General features: G+C 38.3%; 1 protein-coding gene and 1 long non-coding RNA gene across 3 annotated transcripts; both read left to right on the forward strand.

Moving 5' to 3' along the window:
• The first annotated feature begins 53 nt into the window (after positions 1-53).
• LOC115450007 (DDB1- and CUL4-associated factor 8) lies at positions 54-14869 on the forward strand. 2 transcript variants are annotated; one of them, XR_005112899.1, is made up of 12 exons: positions 54-287; positions 369-510; positions 596-986; positions 7237-7412; positions 7808-7981; positions 8956-9131; positions 9499-9674; positions 10213-10390; positions 11434-11572; positions 12314-12512; positions 13104-13223; positions 13655-14869. XR_005112899.1 is itself a non-coding variant. In XM_037442203.1 (12 exons), exons 2-12 carry the CDS (start codon positions 393-395, stop codon positions 13817-13819), a joined length of 2013 nt encoding a protein of 670 aa, XP_037298100.1. In that variant the 5' UTR covers positions 57-287; positions 369-392; the 3' UTR covers positions 13820-14869. The 2 variants fall into 2 exon arrangements, 1 of the variants encoding a protein (XP_037298100.1); XM_037442203.1 differs by having other exon boundaries at positions 57-287; positions 7234-7412; positions 12316-12512.
• Positions 14870-19933: 5064 nt separating this feature from the next.
• LOC119190502 lies at positions 19934-21893 on the forward strand. Its single transcript, XR_005112945.1, has 2 exons — positions 19934-20385; positions 21858-21893. It is a non-coding gene; the product is annotated as an uncharacterized LOC119190502 (long non-coding RNA).
• The last annotated feature ends 4292 nt before the right edge of the window (positions 21894-26185 follow it).

Below are 26185 nucleotides of genomic sequence, written 5' to 3' on the forward strand. Positions count from 1 at the left end.
AATATTGTTAAATCAAAGTGTCAAGTGTTAATTTATGACCAAAACTAAATGATTTACTGATAGAATAGAATAATAATTACATATACACAGTTTACTCATAATATTATTTGCTCCTAACAGTGCCTAACAGTTATAGTAGAAAATAAAAAAAGATTTAAAAAACAATAATTGTGGAAGGTTTTCTTTTTTTTACTTAGTAACATTATTCTTCTGTCTTTGTTCTTGTTGCCAAAATCGTCAAAGTTCATGAAAAATGTCCTCCATTGAATTCTTTGGATCTGTTGGAAGTTAGTTTTGCTATTCTAAATAAGCAGAAATTCTGTTGCTTTTCAAATCCTAATTTCATTTTACTATTTCTTTCGTTGTAGAGTGAAATTTCAACGTAAGCAAGCATGGATGATAACTCTACGAGCGATGACGAAATTAAAGAATCTCCTTCCAGCCCTAAATCTGGTGGTAAAAAGGTCAAATTAAACGATGGAAGCTCTCAAGATAGTTTGAAAGAAACAGGTAGGCACTCGCCCGCATTTCTGATGGAGGACATAATTGTTTGTGACGTAAAAAATAGGTACCTAATGAGATGTGTTTTTCTCAGCTGTTGCTAGCAAAGATGAAAATATGGATAGTGGTGTGTCTGCGGACAAATCTGAGAGTACAAGCAGTGATGATCCCGGTGCGAGTTCTTCGACCGGGCCCTCGAACGAGGTAGTGATAGCGGCGCCATCTACCAGCAACGTCCGTACCCTGCTGCTGAATCTCACACGTCCCATGCTGTCGCGTAACTACAGGAAGAGGAAGACTCCGGACCGGGACTCGGACAGCAACGCGTCGTCCAAAGACTCTGATGATGACACTCCAAGGAATACGATGAACAATGCCAGCACTAGTAACAACAGCAACAGTAACAGTAGCACAGACACAGAGGTGGAGGAGTACCACAGGCTGATTGATTTGTGCAGCACCGGCTCTGATGATTCTGAGAGTGGGTAAGTATAAATAACATGGTTTCTTTACATCTGTTTAATGATTTGGTGGAATATAGATAATATGATGAGAAATATAATTACAATCTAAGCGACATAAACAAAACTTTTGATGACAAAGCAATATAGGACTGTGATGCATTAATCTTACAAAATATTTATTTTATTCCATATATCAATGAGAATCATTAAAAATCAACAGTAGATCCCAATAACCCTCTTCTTGTTCTATTCAATCTAGATCAAAAATTGTTATATATACACCTACAAGAGATACATAAATAAAAGGTTCAGTAGGTAACACACATACAAGTACTTTTATAGCATATTTTATCTATTTGTGTGGCAAATCTCATGCAAGTCCATTCAGCAATTTAACATAAACAACATATGTATTATGTTCCTTTAACAGGTTATGGCATTGGTCTGGGTGCTCTAAGTACTCTCAAATTGATTTAAATTAATTATTCTTTAGAGTCTAGAAGGAAACATGTAAACAATTGTTAATAAATATATTTATAAGGCTTATTTTTATTAATAGGCATCACTACATTTTCTGATGATTTTCAATTTACATGTCTGTTTGTACAAAATTTTACATTTACATTACTACAGATATAGAACTACAAAGCATGAGCAGAATTAGGGCTTTATATGACAGGGAATAGTTAAAGTCAAACATACAGATGAATCTTTTTCAAGCATAAATCATGGACATATGACAATATCTATCTATAGTAATATACTTCATTGTGTTCTACTAACATTTGCCAACATTTTGTGAGCCATTAAAACATTCTGTTTATGTTTATGCAAAGATAATTTTATTTGTATTTGTAAAGACAAATTCTTTCGGCTGTAACCAATTTAAAGTCTATTCTCAGTAAAAGCGCTAACCTACATTTTCCTGGTATAGATAGTAATCTTTGTACTATTTTGGGGTATAATATTTCTCGGAACACCATCACAAACATTCATAATGATAAATATTTATGTTATATTTATTTATTTGGGAAAATAAAATATAGTACATTTCAAATTAAGTATACAGAATGAAATATAAATATAAGCCAAATGCATAAATGAATAGATCTTGCACTTCATATGATGGTAAGCGATACGACCGCCCACAAATAGTAGAAACACTATCCAACACTTCGAATTACAAAGTATTGTTTGGTATTCCACTGCGCTCGCTATCCTGAGACATGAGATGTTAAGTCTCATTATGTCCAGTAGTTACACTAACTACAATGTTTATAATTAACTATACCTATAATCAAGACAAATTAAGAGGCTCATGTCACTTAAACATTTGTGTTGTGTGCTAAAAAACAATAGTATCAGAGCTCTGTCACTTGCCTACCGTACTATGTTACCGTATTGTTTTTGTTTCGCGGAGTCTGTACCTTATTACTGCCGCCCAGTAATAATGTATGTTGGGGTCACCGTGATTTTCGACCCGGTATTAAGCCGCACGGATTAGATGTTGACTTTCGGGCGACCGCCGAGCTGAAATCCTAACCCTATATACAACGCACGGCATACAAACTAAAACTTCGCGGTGGCCCCTATTAGTCGCCTCTTACGACAGGCAGGGGATATTGTGGTGGAATTATCCAAACGCCCCCAATCGACAGGGTGGATGATAAAGTCTACCATGAAAGAAAAAAATAAAGCATTATGTTAATGAAGACATTTTATCCTTAAGCCTTCGGCGCGTTCTCTAAGATCTGCCGGCCTAGCATGCGCATCACGAGATATCTCGAGAACGAGAGTAGACAAATTGTCGATGTCGATTAATATCTCGTTTTCTCTAACATGCGCACCACGATCGACAAATTCCTCGTTGAAGACATAAGTTTACTCGTGAAGACAAACCGATGTTGCCCATTGAAATATATATTCTAAACATTTTATTTTCTAATATAGCTACAATGGTTTTAGTTCATTCAATTTTTATAGATCTATGATCCAATTAGGTTTTTTTGACACATAAACTGTCACATTAAATGTGACAGTTTATGTCATAACAAAGAGCATAATATAAATAAAAAACGTAAATAAGTAAACAAATTCAAAATTAATAATAATGTTGTACAATATAATAAGGATTCTAACACAAAATAACAGCTCCGCCCTATTTTGGAGTACGAAGTAACAAGACATAAATCAAATAAAATCTAATAAGACAATTATTTGTACGAATATATGGTGCCCAAGCCGGACTTTACCTCGGGTGACTACGCCCCGCCGTGAGAACGATGTACCATAATGCCTAATGGAATCAGTAGTACAATCGGGAAGGAGATGGCTGTGGCTTTGGGCCCTCACAAAAATACCCAATTGATGTAAGTATAGTGAAACAATAACCTTATTAGCAAAACACCAATGTTGTAAGTTGAACTTTGCAGCCACAAAGCTCAAGTTTGTTCTTATTCGATGGTAATTGATGTTTTTTAGTATTAGTGTTTATTAAAATATGAAGTAAGTATATATTTTCTTTTTGTTTTAGTTCCGTGAATCAAGTCCCTCTACATTCATTGGAGTGTCCCCAGCCCAGCAGTCAACACCATGTTGAAGAGCTTACCAAATACTACTCCCAAAAAGTTTTTAGTTGCTCGGTTTGAACTTAATACTTTAATGAAAATATGTATTTTTATAACCAGTTTTTTTTAAGAAAAACTACATTTTTTAAATACTTAATATCATGTATATATATTTCGTTAGGTATCTTTATTTATACACTAGATAAAACATCTGTATGTTAGGAAATTTGGTTCTGTTCTGTTGTGTTCTTGTTCTGTTGGTTTAGGAAATTAATAATATAAGTAAACTGCAGCAATTACTTGAGAATGCAATTTCTGTTTCTTGTAAGTGTTCATAGTATTTCATTACAGTAATTGTAGGAAATATGTGTTATAACAAGTTATTATGAAATATTCTATTGTTGCCTAAATTTGTGTAGAAGATTCTGTTGTAATAATGAAAACTATCTTGATATTTAAAATGTGAATATAATAAAATATACATTATTTACATAGGAAAATATCTATTTATTATAATTGAGGTCATCCTGCTTGTGAGACACTTGCAGGTACTGATAATTGTACAGGTTCTTCTCACATATGATGATCATTTATAATAGTTTCCTCCATTGGAACACTGTAACATAAAATACTGCATTACCTACAGTTACTTAACAATAGTAATATAATGTGAAGTTGTACCAGGGGTAAAATAATATAGTCAAACAACAATTTGAAACAGTGTATAACCAATATATCCATTATTGTTAAGTCCATCAGTATACAATCAGTGTAAATGAAGTTTTTAATAAAGAAATAAAGCAAGATATTGTTTGTTTATATTGCTAAGTTGCATAGTAATAGTATCTTCTCCGATACCTGGCATTCACATTAAGAGTTTTGCTGTTTGAATCCCTAATGTGACATTTTTTTGGTAACATATAGGTACTAGTTTTGCAAAACATAATGGTAAAACAAGTTACTCATTTGTATTTGTAGTATTAAAATAAACAAAATTAAAACTGCAATTAATCTGACTAAATAGCTCTTATTACCTCATTAGTTGGCACACTAATTTCATTTTTATGAAAGGTAACTCGCTATGTATTAATTGTGAAGATATTTCTCAAAGTACATTCATTTTTTATTTCTATTAACTCTAATAATTAATTAATAGTACATTACCAGTTGAACCTTGGTGGCACAGGCATCCTTCCTCATTTTTTGATATTGTGCACTTTGTGGCTCATTAGGAGGTAATATTTTTATATGGGTACAATCTAAGAGCCCTAACATACCTTGCACGTAAAATTCACGAGTCTCACCTAAAAAAATTAAAAATGATTCCATTATCTATAAATCAAAATACTTCAATTGATATTAAACTCAACTACTTATGTAATTAAGTATGTAATAAATATATTCAATTACCTTTAAACGGACGGCTATGCCTTTGGCCTGAGACTCCAAATCGGGAGCAAACTTTTCTTTAATATACAATGCCATTCGTTTTGTAGCAAAGGGATATCATAAATCAATTAAGTATAATATGTCTTCTTTCCACTTTACACGCCTCTCGTTTGTCGTATATCGATATTATTTTACTATAGTAAGATACCACCATCGCGTTTTAACGAATAAATTAAATTGATAATTTTCTCGGTTTATCTCTTCGTACAATTTCAAAGAAGACAAATATCTCGTTTACGTGTGTCAAAAAACGATAAAATTATTTGCTCATGTTAGGGTTTGTAGACAAAAATACCACAGATTAATAAAACATTATTTTTTCTCTACTTTTCTCGTGACAAGTCGAGAAAATGAGCGCGCATGTTAGTGTCGGTAGACATATAGAGATAAACGACAAAATCACGAGAAAAAGTGTCGACAAAATTTTGTCGTCGTGCGCATGCTAGGCCGGCTGGCACCCACACGACGTCGATAAACATAATACATGATTTGCAATTATTTCAAGACTAACATAAATTGATAAATATTATCAATAATTATGATTCATTTGTCTTTGGCGTAGTCATATAAAATTAAATGAATATTTAGTAGTATTAGATACATTAATACTCATTGTGAAATAGCTATTTATTGCTGGTTTTGATAGCTCAATTAGTAACAGGCGATATTTATCATCACTGCTAGATAGTGCATAAGTTCGAATCCTAAATGGGAAATTTGTTGTAACTTGTTAGATTTTTTTTTGTGTATCGGCCCCACCTTTAACACCGGGGGAAATCTGCGAATGGTATGCTGGAATCCCCCGGTTTACCGATTATAGGGCCCTGGAGAAAACTTGGGAGGGGATATCAGGGGGAAGGAGAAGGGATCCTCTTAGGATGGGAGGAGGGGCCAGGAAATAATTGCGAGCCCTCATAGACCTTAATGTGAATTGGCAACCGTGACATTGCACTGTATGCCTAGTGCCACAACTAATGTCACCCATGCATGGGCGCGCAATCGCTGTTGAGAACGAGCGTACAAGAAGTACCTTGGGAAAGGAGGGGCATGGATGTAGCTTGATATTGTCAATTTTTTACACTGGCGTAAACCTCGCCGTAGTCTAATGGCCAGGCATACAGAACTTTTCATAATATTGGACCTGGTTGTCTACTGGAAGTTCTTGGCTCCATTTCCAGTTGGAACAATACTGCGAGCGTTTTCTAACAGGATTGACCGGGATTTGTGTCCCTCATTGATATTACGGGGCATTATGGAGCTTAGCTTAACTCTCAGGGTGACTGGCGTAGTGCAATGCGACAGTGCTATCACAGTTTCTCTGATTTTGCTTCTTTGTTGTTTCGCTTACCATCAGGGGCCTTATTCTCTATCCCGCACGTTATTTTGACAGTGCGTAACAAGCACGTAACACAACGCATCATGTTTAGGACTATAGAAATTTGGCTTACAGAATACCATTCCACGCACATTACTCGAAGATAACATGACACGGTCGCGTTACGCGTTTACACTATTATACAGAATAAGGGCCCAGGTAAAGGACCTCGTCGTCTCGTTCATTTGTATCTTAATCAGTATATATTTATTAATAGACAAAGACAGAACAGTGAAGTAAATATTTTTCCAATGTCACCCTTTTTTTACATACATAGTATCACGCCTTTATCCCATAGGGGTAGGCAGAGACTATAGATTGCCACTTTGCACGGTCCTGACATACTTCTCGCGCTTCCTCAACCTTCATTAATCCTTTCATGCATCCCCTCCGGTTCCGGGTACTTTTGACCTGGCCTTTACTGAGAATGTCAGATATCTGACATTCGAAGGTTCGGTGCGGTCGACCCCTATCGGCTCTTCCATCCACATTCGCCTTATAAACCCTCTTTGTCAGTCACCCTTTTTTTATTAGTAGTTATTGTTAGGCTTTACTGTCCTATCTATTATGTTATAGTGTGTATTATAGAACAATCTATTGTGTGCGCGGGATGACCGCCGCAAAGGTTCCGTGTTCGAATCTCGAAACAGACAAAGTTATATTAGGTTTTTCTGCAAGGTGATATTCGGTATTGCCAGAGTCTGGAATTCGTACCCGATATGGCGACAGAATCGATCTATAACTTTATGGGACGGAACACACATGGCGAAAAGACAGCGATAAATGTGTTTTTGTTCTTTTTATGGGCTTTAGCGTCATTATTTTATGGTTGAATTCCGACCGCTGTTAGATTAATAGTTTTAACCTTGATATCAAGTAGGAGCTCGTCTGACACGTGCGACTCGGACGACATGCTGCAGCTGCACACCGAGGAGTCGTCGAGCGATGAGGACGTGCCGTGGAACAGGAGCACCGGCGTGCCGGACGGCAGGCCGGACAACCCGCCCGACGTGCTGCTCAAGGAGCGGCCTAAACACAACTACGTCATCTTGAGAGGTGGGTAACTAATTAGCCCAAACCCTACTTTACAGAGGGTATCGTGAATATCTTCTATCTCGTTGGGTATTTGAATACAATGCTAAACGCGCCAAAACCTAATTTTTTATCGATTTTTGTTTCCATGGCAAAAAAGGTTAACAAATTGCATTGTATTTTTATTTTCATAGATCATATTTAAATATACCTATATTGCTACTACCTACCTAGGTAAAGCGAAATTCGCTTGAAAATCTTTCGGTCAATGGCATATACAGGGGTCCTAATTTCGATGTTGAGGTGAAATAACAATGTCATACATATCTGATCATATTTTTCGATAAGTAGGCAAGAAGATGAGGTGGCTGTGTTGCATACTAGACTACTGCTAGTCGCTAACTAATAAAATTTTGCAGAGATAATGAACCGCGAACTCGGCCTGACATTTCCGTGCGGCAAGACAGCCAAGAACGACGTGATATTCGAACAGAAATTCTACTCTTCACTGCACGCTGTGTACCGGCTGAAGAAACTGCACACGCTCAACAAGCACCGGGGCTGTGTCAACTCGATCAACTTTCATCCGGAAGGTATGTCTTTAAAGCACCCTTTTCTTTTTTCAGGGGTAGCCAGAGTCACACCCACATCGTCAACTATATTGAGTCCGATATATTAGGCAATAAACTTATTACAAAAAAAAAAAATGTGTTGACACTAGCTTTTGCTCACGGCTTCGCTCGCGAGAAGTTTTCCAAGATAAAAGTCCCGTTATATATTTTCCCGAGATAGAAAGTAGCATATAACCTTCTCAGGGTCCTAAACTATCTCCATACCAAATTTCATAAAAATACGTTCAGTAGATTTTGAGAAAATCGATAACATACAGACAGAAAAGGGGACTTTGTTTCATACATGTAGATGATAATGCTCCGCCATATCGGCCTGAGCGAGTAAACGCTGCTCTCTGGGAGTACATCACAAGGTTAGACTGGCCTCTTAGACTTAAACCCTATCGAGATTCGAGAACGCATGAGACGCTCTCAAGCGAGCTGTTTGGGAGTCCTCAGCCAACTCCAAAAACTCTGTTAGTCATCAGGGAAGCCGCTATTTATGAATAGGATAGCTTACCACAAGAACTGTTGGATAACTTGACAGCATGCCTAGGAGGATTTCTCCATGCGCTCGGGCTATAGGAGGAATTATTTAGTATTGAAGTAAATAAAAGCATGTAATATCATTAATAAAATTATTTATTGTATGTAATTAAATCTTGCATTACTTTATATAAAATTACATAGTTACTAAACAATCTTATTAATATGACGTGTTTTTAAATGTTTAGCTAAAATTAAATAATTAATTAATTATATTATAACACGAGAAAAAATATCTCTACTTTTCCAAGAAAACGCGGTCTCTTTTTTATGTTTGTATGTTATTTAATTTATTAACTTAATATCGCAATGGCCCTGTATTTTTTTTATTTTCAAGGAAATCTTCGCGCTTGCTGTCAAATGTATGATTTATATGTCTCAAGATCATAAGCAAGTAAATTATCTTGCAGGTCACCTCTTAGCATCCGGTTCGGACGACACCAATGTGGTGGTGTGGGACTGGGCGCGTAAGATCCCACTGCAGACGGTGAAGACCGGACACAAGTCGAACGTGTTCCAAAGCAAGTTCCTGTATTTGAACTCGACCAGCCAATTGAACATAGTCACCTGTGCCAGGGATGGACAGGTTTGTAAAAAATCATTTATTTGAGTAAGGTTTTATTATCTTGGATTTTTGATGATTGTTGTTGTACAATTATTGATATTAGGTATATTGTTACGTTTGCGGTTTTTGTGTGTCAAATGAACGAGTTGCGTTATTGATTAATTCAAAGCGCTCTTAAGGTTAGCCAAGTGAACCGCCAGGGACCTCCACTACATGGGGGCCTCGCTCTTACACGCGAGGTTTCGTGTGGTACCTGAGAACCAAACTATAACTGATAAAGCATCATACTTACCTCTTTTGTCTCGCCCGGAGCCTCGCCGGTTGCTGCCTGTCCCGGAGTAGGGTGCAGGAGTGTTAGAGTGTAGAGTGTAGAGTGTGCGGTGCGCAGGTGCGGCTGCTGCAGTGCGGCAGCGCGGGCGGGTCGTGGTCGCGGCGGCGCGTGGCGGCGCACGCGCGCGCGGCGCACAAGCTGCACGTGTCGCCGCACGAGCCGCACGCGCTGCTGTCGGCCGGCGAGGACGGGCTCGTGCTGCACTGCGACCTGCGCGCCGACGCCACTAACAGGTATGACCATCCTGCCACACATTCACAATTATATATATTTTTTTATCTTTATTTAAGCAGCGTGATCGTTATTTCGCTCCGGACGTCCGCTTTTACCTGCGTTCACTTACTTTTTATAATATCAAAATATTTTTTTAATGAAGTTCTTGCCCCTTTCTTCGACACAGGAACCGAAAAAGAACAATTTATATTGCCCATAAAAATATGAGGTCTATTAATTATGATTTTGAAGGTGAGACAATTATCATTACAATGATTATGTAGATTGATAATTTTATTAATGATGATACTTTTGGGTTACGAGCGTAATTGTATTCATTGTCGGTGTTGTAAGATATTCATAATATGCTAATTATAATAAATTAAATCAACAATTATATTACAGCATTTATTACTATACGACTCTATACATTGTGCACCTGATGGCATGCAGACTCTACTCTGGACCCTTCCAGATAGTGTCAACTCTCCCATTATATTAGCCTATACAGGCCGATCTAGACCCCGACAGTGAGTGGGGCACTGTGGTTGGTTGCAGACTGTTCCAGCTGAAGGAGCGCGGCGCGGCCATCCCGCTGTACAGCGTGCACGGGCACCCGCTGGACCTGCGCCAGCTGGTGGTGGCGGGGCGCGACAAGTTCGTGCGCGTGTACGACCGGCGCAAGGCCAGCAAGCCGCTCGCCCTCTACTGCCCCTCCGGCTTCACCGAGGACAATGTGAGTTGTACGGCTCAGACGGTCTACGTCGAAAAACGAAACGAGCTTCGGATTTAACTCTATTACCAAATTACTTCGGATCCGTCACTGTTCTGTAGCTTAAGATACTGGTAGGGTCGATACCCCGTATTTTTAGGAGAAAGCAGTGGAACTTTATCATCGCAGATGGTTTTAAAAAATATAACTATACGTGCTTACAAATTCCATGTCTGAAATATTGTAATGAACGGATCGAATCCGTAACACTTCGTAGTAACGAAACGTGCGATCCGTCATCCGAAACTACGGATTTCGTTTTTCGAAGTAGACTCTCAGAAACTTTAGAGCCTTAGTCCTTGTGATTTAAATGTCTTTAGTCGATAATAGGGTCGTAGCTAGGGTTGCTAACACTTCTTAGGGGAAATACAGCATTTTTCCGTACTATATATTTCTTCAACAGTATCTAGTGCACAGACCCAAAACGTAGTACAATACTATACATTAGAATACGGTTGGCAACCCTAGTCGTGGCGCCTGCTTTCAACAGACTATGTAATATTTCATGTAATCAACTGCTATGTTTCTGAGATCGTTGAATTCACAAAAGAAATTAGTTGAGATTGGTTTAGACGAGCAGTGTCGATATGTCCCAAATCCCATCCCTACTCTAAAATATTAACAAATGCCACTCAAGGATTTTCCGGGATAAAAGACTCGGTATATAAATTCTGGAATAACAAATAGCCTATGTTCTTGCCACGGTCTCGGAACTATCTCCGTATCATATTTCATCCAAATCTGTTCGATGATTTTTGAGTTTATCACATTCAGACAAATAAACAGACGATAGGGGGGATAGTTTGTTTTATAATATCCAAGGACTAAATGGGATTGTGCTACTCTTTTCTCTCAGCTGTTATTTAAACTTTTTATATCAAATTTTGTCTATCTTCAGACTTGTATAACACTGAGTTCAACTTGTAAAGATTGGTCAATTAGTATGTGTGATGCCACACTACGTCTCCACTGGTCCCCGTTTTCTATTATAGTACTATTAATTCCAGACCAACACAAAGAAGAAGATGCGTCTGTCCATGATGCACCTCACGTGCGCCATCTACAATCACGACGGCACCGAAATCCTCGGCTCTTACAACGATGAAGACATCTACCTGTTCAATACCAAAATGATGTTCACGTCAAGTGAGTATAAATATTTGCTATGCGCCGCTATCCTTGCTGATGACATCGGGCGTTTCCGGAAGTATTCGGCTGCGCGGGCAGGCTGGCAGAAGAGAAGATATGTCACGTGGCGACTATTCTATTATTCTCTCTGGTTGGACGTTGTCAAAAAAATGTATAAAATTGTATTCTGTAATTATTTTGCTAATATAATGTTTACTATTAGAGAATCTAGTTAATAGTAAAGAAGTTTAATACTAACTGGCAGTGGCAGCCTTAGGGAGGGAGGGAGAATTAGTCAATACGTGACCTCATGCTTACACAAGGTCTTAACCTTATATTTAAAGGTCACCACTCTGTTAACAGATGAAATTAGGAACCATTGTTTCGGTCTAGCTGATTGTCTTCGGTTAACTGATTCAGCGTCCGCACGGAACCTGGACCTCTCACCGACAATTTGCGTTGCACTACTACTTAGAACGTAGTATAGTATCAGGCTGAATGAGATGGACCTTTGCTGGTCTTAATGTTTTCTTTTTTAATGTAATATATAGTGTTACCTTTTTTTTCCCTGTTCTACCTGAACATTCTTATTGCTAGATATCTTTGGTCGGTCGACACTTGCTATGGGCTTCATATCGCTTAACATCAGGTGCAGTGAAGCGACTTTGCTGAGCTTTCATAAAAAAAAATAGTTTAAATTGTGCCAGTAAATAAATCTTTCTTTCCTACCATCTCATATACACTTGACTGACTTTCCAGAGGCGACACCAACCAGGAGAAGGATGGCTACACGCACCGCTACACCGGACACCGGAACAGCGCCACGTTCAAGGGCGTGGCGTTCTTCGGCCCCAGGAGCGAGTACGTCGTCTCCGGCTCCGACTGCAGCCACATCTACATCTGGGAGAAGAATTCGGAGGCCATCGTGCAGTGGCTGCAGGGAGATGTTAACGGAGTGGTGAGATTGCATCGAGGATTTTTATTCTTATGATTTTACGCAAGAATATCAATACAGGGAAGGGGGTGTATCGCAATATTGCGCTCAAATTCCAAACATTGAGTAGAAAAACCCATTGTCACCTTACCTGACTCGAAATTAGAAACTCCCGGTTCTCAGAGTGATGTCGTACCGCGCGTGTATATAATTACGCCATCGAAGCAATCTTTCCAAATAATATTTCAATTTTATTTTGGACCTATTAGGGTCACATTCGCGTACCAAATCCTGATGGTAAATAACTGGCAGTCTAAAATATGACACGCTTTTTGATACGGGCACAGCAATGATCGCACTCTACTTGATGTCAAGTGGAGCAGGGTCCAGATAGTGTCGACTGGCGAGACGATTATCCCTCACAAGTCAACACAATTATGCCGGCCTGTTTGCAGCCGGATATACACACGGCAATCCCGTAACATTCACGCGGGTCGCTGTGTCGGGTTTTGCACCTTGTGTAAGATGGTCGCTACCCGGGCAGATACAATTATCTTACCACCAGCATCGTAGAATGACTCTCTAGAAGTGACTCCCACTACGGTGTGGTTGCAGGTGAACTGCATCGAACCGCACCCGCGGTTCCCGATCCTGGCCACGAGCGGCCTCGACAAGGACGTGAAGATCTGGGCGCCGTACAACCACAAGGACCCCACCTACAACAAGCTGAGTAAGGTGAGGAAAAACATAGAAATACATATTTATCGTCACAGTAGTCACAGTATCACAAGTATTAATAAAGAGAAGAAAAAATATAAATAGGTATATAATTAAAAACACACACCGATACCATGTCCACACCGCGATAACTACAACCACGGTTTTACATAGACTCCATAATGCGATGTGGATTGGTAACATAGTTTGCACTGGATCTAATTTTTATTATGTTCCGCGAGAAAGCTTCGAAGTTGGTGGCAAATATATTATCAAAATCATAATACATTTATATTAGAACTTCCTCGCGTTATTATAATAAAACTATTTTTCGGCTTTCATAGTCGTTTTTAAATATGTCTACGAGTATGGATTGTCGCAATAAAATGCGAAAAATAGTTTATTTTTAATTCACTGAACTGTATACAGTACGTGACATTGTTTTGCAGGTGATCCGCGAGAACAGCGCGTCGCAGCTCCACAGCCCGTTGTTCAACGACTTCCTGCCGACGCTGTACTCGGCGTGGCGCGGCGAGAACCGCCTCTACGACGACGAAGATCTGCCACACACCGGCAATATCGAATTTGACGGCAACATTTGCACCACTTTCTAAATTATATCGGACTTCTAAGAAATAATGCCAGTAGTTAGTACAGAATTCGACGGAATTTACACCTTTCAAACACGCCGGAAAATGTACAAAAAACACACAGCGCATAAGTCGAGTAGGGTTTTCATGATTCTAAATCCAGATGTAATATGAAAATCAGGTATACTAGCATCTAACTAGTATTACAGGGTATTGATTTCGACGGAAACATTAGTGCCACATATGACATTACACACATATACGTATAACATCTAACAGTATGTATAACTGCATGGTCAATGTTATCCAATGTCTAAGATACTGACTGTTGGCTAGTGTCAAAGTTCTTGAGCCTAATTCTATGGAGTATGGAAAATGTTGGCATGTCTAGTTAGAATCGCGTATAAAACTGCAGTATGTATGGTGTAGTGTTCTCGTGGTGTGAGGATTTCAGCTTGTCAATTCATCAAATTAAATGATAATTGGAGCTCATAGGGTACAAATTAAATTGACCTATTTTACCCAACTGTAAGTATAATGATAGGTTTGGCAACAATATCAAAAACTAAGCCCAGATCTATTCTCTTCAGGCTGATTTAGTATTCATTACGTTTTGGGAATTCATTCAACTTGGACGCTAGATGAAATGTACCGACTAGCTGATTAGATGTAAATGGAAACCCAGGTTAAATACACAACTGGTACATACACAGACGCCTTTCTAACGTTGTATATACGTGTAACGGCTTTGTCTTGCTTCTTGAGTGAGACTTGAGAAGTAAAATGAAACATTGTATTTATAGACATGATCATTAGTAAGGCCTTCGGTGAAATAAAAGCGTGCCTACACTTGGAAGAAGTAGTGGTCATCATGCCATGAGGATTGATTATGATTATATATATTTATGGTGGCAAAAAGCAAGTTTACCATCTTAGGCCATTTTTGAAATATTAAAATACTCTATGATTTTAAGTTTTTATATCATACAATGATACAGTTATTAATATACATTTCTAGATGTTTTTATCTCTCAAGTGTACTATTAGCTGGAATACATATCCTAAAACACGATAGTTTACTTTCTTTGTTTTAACCAAATACTGTCTTTGTCAATTGCTTCTTGATCAGCTATACTCAACCAGTGGCCTGCTGAATTTACAAGTGGCTAACCTGGATTCAATGAATTCATATTTTTTTCCTAAGATCCCTTGAAGTTATTAAATAATAAAATCATTCATTTAATCATGAATACTTTTATGAAAATAAATAATTAATTAATTAATTGATTACATATTTAACATAGTAGATCATTGAATTCATGTTGCCTATGGCACCATGAATAAGATGTCTTTGTGCTCCATAGAAAAAGATTGAGTATGGCTGTTGGGCAATTTTATCCACATAATAAAGTAATATTCAAATAGTATGTGTATTCTAGGTATAAATAATAGCTTGTATAAGCAAAAAAACTTGTCGTATTTTTGGACCACTGGTTCCCATAGGGCGGGGAGTATCGAGGATGATCAAAGAGGTAATAACGATGTCTTTATCCCAAACATATTGGAAGTAGTATCTCTATTATAAATCGGTGTATTGTACATGTTTGTAGTTAAAATAGGCTTATACAGGATGGTTTGATAGGAGGTATGATCTATAAGATAAAAGGCGTTTATGATTTAACACCTATTACACTCGTAATAGGTGGTATACTCTATTATAAGCTTTTAGACTTGAAGGTCAGTTCGTTTTTTACCCAACGCGCATTCTAGGAACACAACTGGAGTGTTTTTTGAAAATTGTCTCACTGACTCGCGTCGCGGTGCCAAACGCCAGAGCAGGACAACACCGGCATAGTGGCCGCATTGGTAGATAGTTCAATGTCTTGACGCGGCCGTCAATGTATAAAAAGCCAATATGTCATAGAAATTTTGAGGGATATATAGCAAATTGTACTTTCAAAACATCCTGTATAATTCAGTTTTGTAGGTAAATGTTTATCAGTCACAATATGTTAACAGTTTTCTTTGCACTCAATGATGTAGTTTAGTGAAATAAGAATACGTATTCTGAAGGTACTTTATTATTTTTATATACCTGTTCTATAATTTTCTCACACTGGTATTTCTTCAATAAACTTACGGTATTGATTTTCTATCCCGGGGGTAGACAAAGGCACAAAAAATATACAAATGTGTTAATTAGACAAACAAAGTTTGTTGGCCAAAGAGAATTACCTCATCACCAGTTTTCCTCTTACGGAGCCCATTTAAGGAAAAATACACGAAGCTAAATTTAAACTTAACCACTTCCAGTTCTTATTTTTAAAACAATGATTATTGTAATACAATTATTACATGAAATAATACAAATTTTGGATAACAGCACTATACATGCACCGGATGCTATAATCAAATCCCAAACAGGAAAATGATAAATTATTATTTTTATATTGCACAATTTGTAAATTTTATTTATGGCAAAAATTAATAGTGATGGATATCTATAGCGAGATCGTGGGATTGGACTTTTATGATTTGTTTATCTTTAGGATCGGTCGCTTGGTTAACATGATTGTTATTAATAGTTCTGGTAAGAAACTATCTCGTTTTTACAATCGCCATTGTGTTTGTGGCCCAGGGTTGATAGGACACGCTTATGAGGAAATTGAGTCTTTGGGTTGCCAAAGACATAAATAGATCATAGAAAGATAGGAAAAGAAAATATTAATTCACTTCATTCCGTGGTTTGACAATAAAATCCATTTCAAATATACAAAAATCATTTTCAATAAACTATCTTAATCGCTGTTTTCGATCTATCAGAAAAATGAGCCAATCAGGTTTCTTTTTTAACATACTTAGAAATGAGTCATGATTGGTTTATTTGGAATGGGATTGAACTGAGGCTGGGATCATTTATTTAAAAACGCTGTTAGTCGTACTTAAAAGTTGAAACAAAATAATGTCTCAAGAAAATACTGCTAGCAAAAAGAATATTTATTTTACCTACAGTTTTAGGGACAATTTTAAACGCCTTTACATTAAAATGTAACATACCATACGGTGTATCATTGCTATTATTTTTGAGTAGGCGTGCCGCTTTATTCATAATTTATACAAGATATTTATTAAAAACCAGATGTTTAATACCCAGATATTGAAATTATAAACCCTTTAGTGCACACATAGGTCTCAATACCTTAATACTATAATGAACAAGTCGGAAACAAAGCGCATTAGTATTAAATAATGTTCAAAGTTGGCTTAATATTTATGTTTATAATTATTTTACCTATGGACAGCCTCGATGGCGTAGTTGTATTACTGTACGACTGCAGTCCTGAAGTGTCTGGTTAGGTCCCCCGAGGGCGGAGCAGTGATATTAGGTTTTTCTTAGTATCAGTCAGAAGTCGAATATGTACCCCTTATGGCGATAGGATCACCCCCCACATGGGCCGGACACAAGGCGGATAGTGGATTTTCGCTCTACCTACCCCTCGAGAGATAAGTCGTGTGTGTAATATTTATCCGACACGTAACATCGGTAATATCAAGCAGTTTTTGCTTATCGTAATATGGGTCACGTTATCTCAACACTTGAGTGTGCTATCAAGAACTTCGTATCGTCAGGTACAAAGATTGTATTAAAACCACATAGGTTTAGTGCTAGCGGGGTGTGAAACAAGTTCAAAGTTCGATGTCGTGCTATCGTTGGTGGGGTTCCTTTTATATTTGCACGGAATGTGGTTAGCATGATATGAGCAGCATTTGTTGTATTAAATCATGTGGGTCGGAAATAAAGTATAGTAGAAAAACAAGCCAAATAACAATTTTCACTAAACTAGACTTATGGGGCTACCATGTTTAGATGAATACTTTAGTTTAAAGGTTTATAAACTAATTCAAATATTTCTTGAAAAACTCGTGCAGTGTTTACAAGTACCCATGTTAAATAAAAAATGGACATATAACTTAGCTTCAAGTCGTATTCTTTATACACCGATATGTCTTTTTCCTACTACAACAGGATCGCAGAGTCTGTGTATTTCTTCACAATCATCGTATTGGTGTATTTACTTCTATATGTCGAACTAATTGGAAGTGTCCACAGTAACAACTATTATCTGTGGTACTAATACGTTATAAGTCGAAAATGAAAAACAATTATGAGCAATTCTTAAATATATTAATCTATACATATTTATTATCAAACTGAAGTGTGTAATGTTTGTTTTTGTATAATAAAGTACCTTCTGGATTTGATTGTAATTATAATGTAGGCCATACGTGAGATTTACAGTAATTACCCAATTATAAACTAGTGTGTTGTATTTATGTAAATTTAATTGTTTAAATATGCATACCTTGATATTAATAGTGCGTTACGAATTTTATTGTGTGCCGATATAATAATCGGTACGATAAATCGGTCAGCATGGACCGTAAATTTATTACGACAGAAATCGGTTACATTTTATTGGTGGTATGTCGGTATACAATGAAATTCGGAACATATAAAATTGTATAATTTTATATGTAACCATTCTTAACAATCACATAGTTTTGTTTAAGTCATTTTTGGTATAAGAAATTTTGAAAAGTGTAAAAAAATATTTATATGTTACGCCTGTGATATGCCGGTTTCGATGTTTGTATTTGTGTTTCTTTTCATTTATGTTAGTGGCTTTAAATTAAAAATGTGTTAATAATGCGCATTTAGTTATAATTAGATATATTTACGGAGAATTATTATTAAGCCTGATATACTCCGGCGAATTTTTGTTCATATATATGCTTGACTCTATTTCTCTTAACTTTAAGATAGTCACGTATATCCACATAATAGTCGATCAGATACTAATATCCAGTCGCTGTTTAATGTTCGTATTGATAATTCAGCTTGATTCATTGTAATGTTACTGTTTCAGAATTAGATAACTTGGGTCATAGTGTTGTAATACGGTAGGCATTATATTGATGTTTATATGGTCATCAAATATATCTTAATGTTGTAATAATAGTTGTTTAAGATCATTTTGCCCGGTTTATTTATTTTTAATCAGTTTAGATATTTCTGTTTGTTAATTATGAGCCAGGTTGAGCGCCTGATTTACGCAACGTGCAAATAAATTGTATTCGTCTAATGAAACGTGACTAAGCCAAACAAAACTCATGTCAACTCTGATCTTAGTTAAATTCTGTTCAAAAAATCAAATATTATTTAGCTACCTTATATTTTTTGGTGTTCACAATTTATTTGAATTTTTGGCAAACAGGCTCTTAATTATTCGAATTTAGCTCAATAGTCCGAATTTTTAAGTTTTTTATAATAAATATAAAATTATTATTGTAACGTTTTCCAATTCCCATTTCTTCTGTAAAGATTAATGTATAAAGGTATTTGACTATTCGAAATGATTATTAATATGTATTTATATCATATATCGCCTTGATTAGATAAATTCTTGTTTATTTTCGTTGCCTAATTAAAACTTTGAAACGTGTGTGTTTCGTAAATTTGCATCACAGAAGTGACGCCAATTTTCATAGTGTATTTTAGCACATTGAGTTTTTGGTTGTCAAATACCTTAAAACTTATTTATTGTCACTGATTTTGTTTATATGATATATATGTTTAGCTGAAACCCGACGCATAGGGTCAACGTATTGTTAAAGTGACAGGATTTCTGCTCATTTAAAAATATTTTTTTTTTTAAAGTTCACATGGAACTAGTTCCTTTAAACTTAATTTGTGATTTGCTTTTATTTAGTTTCATCTATCATTGTAATGGACTCCAAAATGTATGGAGTAACAATGTAAGATTAGTCTCATACTGTAAATAAAGGATTATCTAATTGAATATTTGGAGTTTTTATTTTAAAATTGTCTAGGACGTGTTTTACATGATATGAATAAAAAAATATAAAACATATTTTTTGGCTCCAATATTTCAAAATTAAAAATACAAGTCGTATTATTTGGTAAAACTATTACATTGTTAAAATATTGCCAGCGTACCACCCTTAATATTTTCATTATACTCTTGTTTTTACAACGGTAAAGTTTTAAATCTCCCGGCTTTTGATTTTGCGTCTACTAGCGCCACGCTGTATTCATATTTTGAACTAATAGTTGACGCGCTCACATTTTCCACGATTTTAATGTATTTTATTCATAATAACTTACAATATGTACATCATATACGTTGAAATAGGATTCAACATCATCTTAGAAAGTTATTTAGCAATCAAACGATGTAATTACAAAAATAAAATTGATCATTTTTGTCCACATGCTTGTCATTACTCGTCAGTGGCCGCCGCTCTAGACCAATCAGAAGTGGCGTATGCAGAAGCCCGCGCCATCTTCGTTTTCAAACTGATCTCGCGGCACGCTCGCTCATTCTGTCAGTCAGTCGCGCGTCGGATCCGGGCAGCCGTACAACTTGCAACTTAAGTAGTTAAACGCCAAAATCAGAATAATCATGAGCACCAATGAAAAAAACAGTGAAGTGGCCGTCGACAAGGTCGGTGATGAGAGCAAGGGTGACGCCAAAAGTGACCTAAAAGGAGCGAAAAGGGCAGCCGAGGTGAGTGCACATGTCAAACAAATGTATTCATTTAATCGCTCGCCATTTTATTGAACGCTATAATAAAGGCCATATTACGTTAATTTATCTTTGTTGTATCATAACGTTAGACCGCATGGAGCAAGAGTTAGGCAAGTGTCGTGGGCACAGGAATCGAACCGACTTCAACCGGCGTATTTTTGGACCTCATATCCGCGCGAGTTACGCATTTTAGCGTGTGTGAGGTAATCGATGAGCCAATAACACCATGCCCTATGATGTTGCAAGCATGTGAATATCTTGTCTGGCATGCTATTATAGCGGGCTTAGCTTTGTTTACCCGTTTTCGATACAGAGGCATGACCTTGGTAGAAAAAACATGGCGCGGGAACGTACACTGTCCTCATTGATGTGGTTATTACTAGAAATCATCGTGTATTTGTAGTAGCGTGGAGGTTTTGTATTATTGATTTTATTGCGTATTGTAGCTATTTTAGACTTTCTCAGGGCTTACGTGCATTGTAGCGTGACGCTAGAGAGATAGGTAACATGGCCGGCGCGAATGTCAATGTATTAACTCGCGCCGATTGTCATACGTTTATGTTCGCTCCACGTTATCTGGCTCTTTTGAAAACATCCTTGGCTGTCGCCTAGGATGAAATTCAAAATGTGCCGTGAGTCAGACGTGCCTGTATCATTTGCACAATTGTTATTTTTATGTCGCAGCTTACACTCAAAACTAGTCATTGACCCGGCATTATTTGAATGTAGGTGTACCGTATTTTGTTATACGTTCGTTTCCTTTGTTCAACTGGCACTTGTTCGCAGTGCACACGTATTGCCATTTTGTTGACTAAACTAATCGAGGCGGGAATCTTAAAACATTGCTAATTCACTAAATATGGGGAATGTTTTTGGGATTTTTTTAGTGTGCATCTCTTTCCCTCGTAAGTGATTGGCGTGCTTAAAAACGCATGGCGTACTAGCGCCGCTGCCTAATCGAGGGGTTATATTTGAAAAGGTTAGGTGCGCATTTTCCCAACACGAGACGTGTATGTCCATAGTTTGTGTTTGGAGATTGCTTTATTAATATGTTTTATTATATTTTTATTAATTTGTTTGGCTAATCGGCCACATAGGCTGCGAAAACGGTTGGGTGGGCTATGCGCGGCGGACGCGTTCCGGTCACTCGGCCATGGCAAAAAGGGCCGTATGACCCCGGCTTCGTGGCTCGGCGCCGTTTCCCTCACACTACTAATGACCCCACGCTCCTTTATTGTCACCAATCTTTGTCACCTGCCTTTTTATTACTTCGTGGTTGTTTTACGCGAAATTATAGCTTCTAATCTAGTGCATTTGAAATTGAAACAAATTGGCCGATGGCCAGTTATAACTTTCTTGATCTTGAAACAGATTGAGACACGCCGCATTATGTTATCTTGTAATGTGTAAACAATAATAATGTTAAAATGGCAATGTTTGACTTTTGGTAGGAAAAAACAACAGAAGCGAAAAAGGCGCGAAAGGAAGAAAATGGCGGCGGCGGGGAGGACGAGCCGCATAGTCCGGGAAACTGGATCTGTTTGTAGGAGAGGACGATGTGGACGACGATGACGACGAAGACGTCGAGGGCGAGGAGGAGGACGAGGAGCTAGGAGAGGAAGAAGGAAAGAAGGATCTCCGAGGGGGGGACGGTGTGTACACTGCACCATTGTTTACTATATTAAGTTGATTATTTAATTGAAGAATCACAATGGTGTTAATATTGGAGATTATTCTAACAACATAATTGTTTTTGTTTCAGATGACGACGTTGAGGAGGACATACTGGACGAGGAGGAAGAAGACGATGCGTAATACGCCTCGTGCCTCAGCATGGACAATGTCACAGTGATGTGTTAGTGCTAGTGACGGCCCGGACTGACGCGGCCCCGCCTCGCCTCAACTGCGACAGCAGAACAGACCCACAAGAGCACACACGAGATAGGAACAAACAGTTGGGAACACGCGGGGCCGGCAACGCTCCCACCTAAAACGGGTGCAGTTATAATTTAAATGACAAATGTAATTAATTAAGTGAAATTCAATGCAGATTTTCAATTTTTTACAATATTTAAGTTCGGTACCGAAGCTGTATCATTTATTCTCGGCTCGATGCAACGGGTGTGTAATTAAGACTTAGTAGAATGCTGTTGAATTTTGTCATGAAATGTACAAATGTGTTTTTCGAAAGTAAACTTATTTTAAGTGAAAACCGCTCTGTATTCTAGGTTGATACCTGTAAGCCCGTCGTATGGCGAAATTGTGATATTTTTCTACAGTAGACACCTAACATTTTAACAATGCTTTATTATTGGTACACGTGCGCGCCATTTTGAGACGCCGCGAAAAAGCGACCCTTCATAAACCCCTATGTTGAACACTCCCGATAACCGTTTGTCATGCCTAATTACACATTTCAACGGCTATTGGAAGACTTCTATTTGGTTTAATACCAGATGTAAAAAAAAAAGTAAAATCAGTGTCCAAATTTTGGCGCGGAAAAACTTTGAACATGCAAACAAACATTGGAGTATCATTTGGAATTTCGACTAATCTTTGTTGCTATACGTAACAAATCCGGCTAAAAATAGTGAACAGAACTAAAACCGTTCTGTTAATATTATCATTGACCTGCACGTAACCCATATATCTATATTGTGAATTCTTAAATGAAAGCAGGTCTGAGAAAACGTAACGCTGCGACAAATGCAGATATTTTCGTGAATGCGACCGTTATTAAAATAAACTGAAAAATAAAGATATACTAATTGAAAACACTGGCCAATGTTCTAAAAATCTTTTTCACAAATTTGCGATTCCATAATAAACATGGTCCACCTACTCTAAGCTTAGGGGAAATTATTAAAAAGGTAAATGCGCGCAGATCATCTACAATATGTAGTCTTATTTTAAAATATTTCCCCAGCAGAAAAATACTAATTTGGTCAGAAATAAATTTAACTTAAAATAAACACTGAGCACTTGTTTTCGTTATTACTCCCACGTAGAAACATAATTGTCTGATTTAATAATATTGTAAACATGATCCCAACTTGTCAGCGCTGACGTCACGGGCGCAGTCTTAAGTTGGCGTGCACGGGTAGTGAATAGAAATAGGCCAATGAAGGCGCACTAATAGAAAATAAGCGATGTAAGTCACAAAGCTCAATTCTTCATTTTCTAGTTGATGAGAGTTTGTGTGTACATATTTAGCGTAAGTGAAGCCTGTGATTTTTATATGTAACAGATTCGACACGTTCAGTTTTGTATTGAGTGTCCACCGGTAAGGTCGTGTTCAAGTCGTACTTTCGTTGTCTCGACCGACTCGAAAATGCCTCAGCTCGTACGATTCAATATGGTAATCTAGGTTTTAATTATTGTATAGCGGTTCCGTAGCGGACTAGATCGACGCGTTTTCGAGCCGGGACGAGCGCACACGCTCCGCTGTCAGGCCGGGACGAGACGCGCCCGCCACGACATTTTTGCTAGAAAAACATCACAATTTTGCCATCACGCGCCCCGCGCTCCGCGACCGATAAAGAGAGCGCGACGGCGACGCGCCGCGATAGCGGACGTGAAATATACAAAACCGGCCTGTAATTTTTGTCCATACTGTTACGGCGACTAGCGTAGAACCCGCAGCTCGGTATTCCAGTGTTCCACGATGTGGAACGAGATTCTTAGGTTAAAGTGATTTAGTATGTAGGATGTACGCCATTTTTTACGAAAGGACGCCACGGGAGCCGGCGCTGGGGCGGGGCGGGGTGCGGGGAGCGGCGCGCCCACCCCCCTCGGGCCGCATGGCCTCGTTCGATTTGTGTCCACGCCCCCGCCCCGCGCCGCCGGCCGCCGCCCCTCCGCCGCCGAGGCGTCCGCCTGCCACCACGACGAGCCAACGCGCTCCGTCGTGTGGAAAATTACCCGTTGCGCGTCGTCCATCGCCGGCGAGCGGTGCGGTTCGCCCGCGCCCGGCGATGTATGCAGCGCCGTGGCGCGAGTGTTTTGATACTTGTTGTTGAGTCCGTTTTCCGTTTCGTGTGCGCGAGTGCGCCAGCCGGCGGTGCGCGGCTCGCGGCGGAGGTTCCCGCGCCGGTCCCGCGGCTGCGGCACTCGGCAAGCATTTAGACACCACCAGTCCCGTTGGCGGTCCGATACCAAAGGGAACGACGACGTTTCGTCGAGGAAATTGACGTTGAAATCTATATTATCATATGAGTAAAATCTTATCGTCCCGCCTTTCGTTTGTGGTGAGAAAGAGCTGTCGCATATTTGTGTACCATGCACGACTTATGTGAATACTTTAGTACGATTTTATTTATTTGTGATGTTGAACACTATTGATTTTCTACAATGGACGAAATGTAAATACAACCGATTTTTAAGTAAAAAGTTATTTTGTTTTCGAGTTTATTTATTTACCCGATGCGAAATCATATCGGATATGATACGAGTGGCGATAATAAAGGCGGCGCAGTATAAATAAATATGCCGCAACACTTGGAAGGCGCAATTGATAGGCCCGCGTGCACACTAGAGCGTGCGGCCGCTAACGGTTTTGTGCACACTGCACCGTGCACACAAGCCGCTGGGTCACAAAAAACCATCCCTTCACGAACAATACATTTTGGGGAGATGTCACGAGGGGAGGGGTCTTCACCCTATTTCCGCTTAACGCCAACTTAATTATTAGCAACGAATGCATTTTCGATAGAATTCACAAAGAATGTCTGATATTTTTTAGGGTGACCGCATTATAGGTGTTTATCGTGTTGCGATAATAATATGCCTACCGGGATAATAGATCGTGAACAGGCGCACGAATTGGCAGCTAACTTATAACTACTATGGTTTGCTGACCCGGCATGTCGTTAGGTTCAGATGACACGGATCGCGTGTAGACTAAGGCCTGGGGCACACTGACGGGAGAGCACCTGGGGTTTATCTGCTACATGTTAACACACATGGACACTAAGCGATGTCTATAAGCACGCGGAACGATGAAACATAGTATGTAATCATTGAAAATATACCTCCAGAATCTTCTGTGAAATCAACAATTTAATTTAGTATTTGGCGTCTTGAAGTCTATTATAACATTGCAAGGCTTGCCGAGGCATTTCTAGGTTACCCGACACGGCTTTACTAGGTACACACAAGCGTTGTTTTATATAGCAACAATTGTCGAAATTTCAGCTATATCGTCTTGTCATAAGGTATATATTAATATTTGTCATCTGAAAATCCTCCCTGGAACTGCCGCCAGTGGGCACGGGCTCGAGAGTTGAGGTTAATCGGTAATAGAAAACATCGTGAATAATCATATTATGTAATTTGCTAGCGGAATATAATATGATATTTATAAATAAATCGTAATCAGTCATATGAAGTACAAATTGGATAACGTGACGAAACTTGGTGTTAGGTTGGTGATTCAATGCCGCCGCTATTTGAAAATTAGCCCGTCATGTTTCTACGTATCAAGACGTAAAATGAGGATCGTTGGCAAATTATTGCACAAAGATTATGCCAAAACATACGTTCACTGATACAGCTACTAGGTATTACATTAAATAAATTCTATTTATGGGAAGTTATGTAGACATGTAGAATAATTTTATTGGTGACTCAATGTACCTACGAGTCTATGGAGACGGGTCCGAAACGCATCGACGTAACGGTAAAAACGAATTATATGCATTTATAAGCAAAGAATAGAGCGACATCTATGGTTAAACATTTACAAATAGTTTTCAAGCTAAACGCACAGATGGCGTGAATA

The sequence above is a fragment of the Manduca sexta genome, chromosome 24 (genome assembly GCF_014839805.1).
Source record: "Manduca sexta isolate Smith_Timp_Sample1 chromosome 24, JHU_Msex_v1.0, whole genome shotgun sequence".
In the NCBI taxonomy this organism is placed as follows: Eukaryota; Metazoa; Arthropoda; class Insecta; order Lepidoptera; family Sphingidae; genus Manduca; species Manduca sexta.